Below are 5,988 nucleotides of genomic sequence, written 5' to 3' on the forward strand. Positions count from 1 at the left end.
TTTTTTTTTTTTTTTTTTTTTTATAGAATAGTTATAGTTGATTCCGTCGTCCGCTCTTTTATTTATAATTTGAGGACGACCCCTAAGTATATATACCATAATGAAAGGGAATCTGCCTTTCATTTTCAGTCTTCAAGTTAAAAATATTAAGGGTAAGTTCACTGAATACCCCTAAATTTTCACTCGATTTAATAAAGCCTCCCTAAACTTTAAAATCTCTCAATTTAGTCCCCTGAATTTTCAATTGCTCTCAATTTGAACCACTTCGTCAAATTTAGCCGTTAGAAATGCCAAAAAAGACCAAAATATCGATGATTTTCGTTTTTTTTTTTTTTTAATAAAAATGTTTTGGAATTAAGGGTAAAGTTTAAATTTTATAAAAAAATCAGGAGTATAAACGTCATTTAATGTTTAAAATCTGACAGATGGATCCAAATTGATTGCAATTGAAAGTTCAGGAAACTAAATTAAGAGATTTTGAAGTTTAAGGGAATTTGTCAAATCGGGTAGAAGTTAAGGGGTCTTTAATAAAATTACTCCAAAATATTAACAAAAAAATTAGGGAAAATTTCACTTAGGACCCTTAAACTACCATACATTTTGATATGACTCTTCCAAATTTTGAAAACTCTCAATTTCACCTCTAAACTTTCTATTTTGATGCATTTGATCCCATCTGACAATTTTTGCCACTAAATAGACCAAATTACCTTTCAATTTTTTAATTTTTAATTTGAAATTAGGAGTAAATTTAGAATTTTGTAAAAAATGACCTTGGTATAAAGGTCATTTTATCACTTTTAATGTCCAAAAATTGACGGAGGGGTGCATTGCATCAAATTGAAAGTTTAAGGGGTGAAATTGACATTTTTTAAAATTTGAGGGGTCGTCTCAAAATTAGTGGTAGTTTAGGGGTTTTAAGTGAAGTTTCCCAAAAAACTAAATACAACACATTTTAAATGCCTAGATACCCGAAGACAAGTTTTCCCGAAAAACTTTTGTAAGATTCCAAACTTGAAAATGATGTAGTTTCAACTAATTCCGGCGATGATTAATTGGAGCAATTGTCCATTCGGTGAAGAGGTTCTGATTGTTAATAGCTAAAATGGAAACCAAAGAGTACAACTTCAATCAACAAATTGTTGTAGCCTTGTGGGATAGCAAAATGTATCCATGTAAGAGCAGCCATGGATTCTCCCTTTTTACATAAGTGGAATGAAGTTTTTTGGTCAATGCTGAGATGATTTCACCCAATGAGTTGCTTAGGAGTGGCTGAAAAAGAAGCATTAATAGCAACCATCAAAGTTAATCTTCAAAGAAACTGTGAGAGAAGGTTGCCAAAACATCCTTAATAGGGATGTACAAAAATACCTTAGCATTCAATTTTGATAAAGTTACTTCGTATCATGCCAAACTTCTAAGATATAATTAGTATTATACCAAACAATGAAGAAAACATTGCTGGGATACTTTCTAATGGTCAAGAAATAGCTGTAAATAGGTTTTCAAAAAAGTCTTGACAAGGAGTTGGAGAATTTAAAAATGAGGTTGTAGTGGTTGCCAAACTTCAACATAGAAATCTTGTAAGGCTATTGGGATTTGGCTTGAAAAGAGAAGAAAAGATACTTGTCTACGAATTTGTGCAGAACAAAAGTCTCGACAACTTTCTATATGGTTTGTCTCTTACAGGCATATATCTATTTTTTTGTATGTCATATAAAATTAGACATGAATTTCTCATTCAAGAAAGGCTCAATTAACAATTCGATTAACTATTCAAAAATTCAATGAGTGTTGTAGAACTTACAAGAGTATAACAAAATAAAATTCATTTTCTTGATTAATTGAATTATTTTGATATATAATTGACTTTAGTTCATGATTATCACGTGAATATTGAATTTTGGTGAAAATATAGACGTTGAAAGACAAAAACAACTTGATTGGCCAACACGTTACAAAATTATTAAAGAGGGTTCCTCAAGTAATTATTTATCTTCATGAAGACTCTCAGTATGGCTGGGTATCGATCATATCGGTCCGGTTAATGAGCTTACCGGTTACCGACTGATAAGCTATCGGTTAACCAAATCCTAACTGATTACCGACCGATAAGAAATGTTACCAAAAATTATTGGTAATCAGTTAACCGGTCGGTTAAATAGGTTTTTTGTGGGCTTCTTATTAGGCTTTTAACTGGTTGCTAATCATGCCAAAAATTAATTGTTTTGGAGGCCCAAATACGTTTTGTTGGGCTAAAGCATAAAATAGCTTATTAAAAATTAGTTATTTTATGGTATATTTTTTGCTAAAATAGCTTATTGAAGCGTTTTTTTATATTGATCCACTACAATATAAAAAAATAAAAAAATAAAAAAAAATAAAAATCAAATGAATAAATTGCCAAATGCATGTAATGCTTTAAAAGAGACCTTTTTTTTTTTTTTTTTTTTTTCAGTTAAGAAAATAAGCACAAATAGTCAAATAAGAGAGACTAAAAAATAAAAGAGTTTTATGTTTTAGCCTTCAGCGAGTGCGGGCTTGCGGCGCTTCTGCTACGAGACCTTCTGCAGCGTGAGTTTGGGGAATTGGGGAAAAGCCGGAAAACCCTTAGATAGGTTTGTATAGACTGTATTAGTGAAACCAAAACGACGTCGTTTTGGTTTCAATAATAAATATAAAATTATAAAAAAATTAAAAATTAAAAAAACTTACCGATCATATCGCTTATATCGGTTTTTCAATAACAAATTATAAACCAACCGATTACCGACTGATAAGCTTATCGATATAAAATTTTAAACCGATTACCGACCGATAATTATCGGTTACAGTTACTTTCGGTTCGGTTAATTTCGGTAATCAGTCGGTAATCGGTCGCCGGTTACTCTACCCACCCCTAACTCTCGGTTCAGAATTATACATCGTGATCTTAAAGTTGGTAATGTTTTGTTAGATGAGGATATGAATCCAAAAGTTTCAGACCTTTTGTATGGCAAAGATTTTTGGAATTGATCAAACTCGAGGAAAGACTCGTAGGATTGCCGGCACATTGTAAGTAATGTTACTTGCAATACATTGTTTATGTAACACAAGTGAGCATGCATGTCTTATGGCTCACATTTTTGTATTAATGATGTTGGTTTGCAGTGGTTACATGTCTCCAGAGTATGCCATGCATGGATTCTCTGTAACGTTAGATGTATATAGCTTTGGCGTCTTACTTCTTGAGATTATAAGTGGAAAGAAGATCAGTTCTTTTAATCAATCAGATGGTACCACTAGACACCTTTTGAGCCATGTGAGTAGTATGAGCCAAATGTTCTAATTTTTTTTTCCTATGCTGATACAATCATCATCACATTTGTGTTAGGGGAGACAAGTGATATTTTTATAATATTACTTAACCAATTGATGCAGGCTTGGAAACTTTGGAGGGATGGAACGCCCTTGGATTTGATGGATCCGACATTGGGAGACTCTTACTCGAGAGATGAAGTCATTAAATGTCTCCATATTGGCTTACTATCTATATGTTGTGCAAAATATATACCTAAATTAATAGGTAAATAATTGTAAGTTTTACCTGCAAGTGCACAAGATCAACAAAGTAGTATATGGTGCAAGTACAGGATCATTCCCATGAGGATTGCTGAATTTTTTTTTGTTTAAAAATAAATTCCTTAAGTAAAACAGAGATTGATTGAGTTGATAATGATAAAAAGGTAGGGCTTTGATATCCACCGCTAATTATATTCAATTAATATAACAATATGCCAATACTTTGATCATGTTATGCATATCTAATATTTGTCAACCTAAGGGCATGTGTGTATACTCCTTAAGCTATAGATTTTCCTAAGCAACAAGTTAGGCATGGGTGTATACTCTAACTCTTGTCTTTCCTAAAGGATTTAGCATGGTATATACTAAGTTGTTCTTTAGAAAAGCATATGTTCTATGGAAATCGACAAACACACGAGGCCTAGGGCTTGGGTGTATACTCCTGATTCCCCATGTTGATTAACCCAAGAATCGCGGTGTGGATTCTTTTGTCACTTATGTTAAACCCAAGACTCGGTCATCCAAATTGAATTAAGTAACTAGTCCATACCACATGCATATGTTGATCAGGCACACACATATGAGGAATTCATGCAAGCAAATATTAATCAAGTTAAATAGCACAACAAGATCATCACAAAGGCGCCAATATTGAAATATTAATTAAACATAACTAGGGCTTCAATCTAGCCCTACTAAATAAATTAGCTACACATAGAGTTGATGTTAAACATCTTCATAAAAGAAAAGAAAAGAAAAGAAAAGAAAAGAATAAACCCGAGACTTGAACTTGAGAGCTCTTATTCTTCTCCTTCTCCAAACCCTCTTATTCTAAAGGCTTAAGAGTCTATATATAGGCTTTGGAAGTCTTTGGAAAAGTAGTAAACCCTAGGGATTTTATAGGGTTTCAATCCTATTACAATTGGGAGTTGGAAAACCCTAATATGAAAATAGGGACATTCTGGCCGCCACCTTGAGTTGTCTCCTGCGCACGGGTGCGATCGATCGCAACCCGTGTGCGCTTGATCGCAGGTCTACGATCGATACTTCTTCTGGCATGCGCTCGATCGCTCCTAGCCTGCTTTGTGCTATGTCCTCTCGGGTACTGCGCTCGATCGCAGGTACCCTGCGATTGATTGCAGTGTCAGGGAGTTTCAATTTTTTTCATCTTTTCTTTTTGAACCCAAATCACCCAGTTTTACTTCATTTTCTTCCAAAAGCCTGTAAAAGCATGAAAAACACAAAAAGGAAGTAAAATGACCTAATTAACCAAAACCAAAGGATTAAAACATGCAAGTTAAGGGTTGAAAATATGAATATTTTAGCACTTATTACACCCCCAAACTTACATATTGCTAGTCCCTTAGCAATACAAAAAAAAAAAAAAAAAACAGGAATGAAAAAAAAAAAAAACAGAAAACAAAAGATAAATCCATCTTTCGTGGGATGTACGATTGCATTTAGCGTATCCAACAAGCCTTTTAAACCCCTAGGAATTCCCTAGTGGACGAGTGAAGTCTCGTGAGGATTTTTCAGAAATGTTACCCACAAACATCATACACAGTTCATGTCATCCCAAAAATTAAAGCATCACTTCAAGATCATGATTTTTATTCATTAGCGAGCTTAAAAGGATGAACTCCATCTTCACAATGAATTGGAATCTCAAAGTGCAATTACTTACAAAGGACATGCTAACATATCACAAGTTTCAAACAGTGTAAAGTGAATAAGCACAAAATTATGAGGCTTCCAAATCTTTTCAATATGTAATGTCTCCAAATGTCAAAATTCACTGAAATTCCTATTAGATTGACACGAGGCATATTTCTCTTATTTTTGGTCAGGTTGTGCAATGTTGGTTCTCTTAAGCTTTCTAATTGACCTTTGTAGCGAGTGTTAAGTCAATGGCTCCCAAACCAGGTGGTTTTAGGGCATTAGGTATAGAGACACCCCTAAGGACCTACTAACTCGAGTCAAAAAGGCTACAAAACCAACTAACCATGACATTGATCAAATCCAAATTTTTCACCTTTTGACGTGAACACTCAATGCTTTGAGACGAGGTCCCGTTACTCTGTAAAAAGCCATCAATGATCATTTATTTCACTTTTATATATATATATATTAAATTAACCACGACGGTTGTAGTGACGTGGTTAATTATATTAATTTAATTTAATATAATTAAATTATTATATAAAATTTTGATACCATTATTTTATTATATATTAAATTATTATCAGATTCAACAGAAATTTTTTCAAAATTAACCACGTTAGGTGGTAAACTGGACTGAGAGCTAACAGAAGAATTAGATCTCCACATTATGACATACAAACTAAACTCAAAATTACTCACTGGGTGAAGTCTTAAAGGATCTCATCCTAGGTACTCACTCACTGTGTAAACTTCCTAAGGATC

General features: G+C 33.3%; 1 protein-coding gene across 1 annotated transcript in view; it reads left to right on the forward strand.

The window, feature by feature from the left end:
- Window positions 1–3,497, forward strand: part of LOC132190791 (cysteine-rich receptor-like protein kinase 15) — a 4,499-nt gene extending 1,002 nt beyond the window's left edge. Inside the window, exons 2-3 of the mRNA XM_059605833.1 lie at window positions 3,151–3,275; window positions 3,421–3,497. Coding sequence (XP_059461816.1) covers window positions 3,151–3,275; window positions 3,421–3,497 — 202 coding nt within the window. The remainder of the gene's footprint in view (window positions 1–3,150; window positions 3,276–3,420) is intronic.
- Window positions 3,498–5,988: the final 2,491 nt, after the last annotated feature.

Source organism: Corylus avellana, chromosome ca8 (genome assembly GCF_901000735.1).
Source record: "Corylus avellana chromosome ca8, CavTom2PMs-1.0".
Taxonomy (NCBI): domain Eukaryota; kingdom Viridiplantae; phylum Streptophyta; class Magnoliopsida; order Fagales; family Betulaceae; genus Corylus; species Corylus avellana.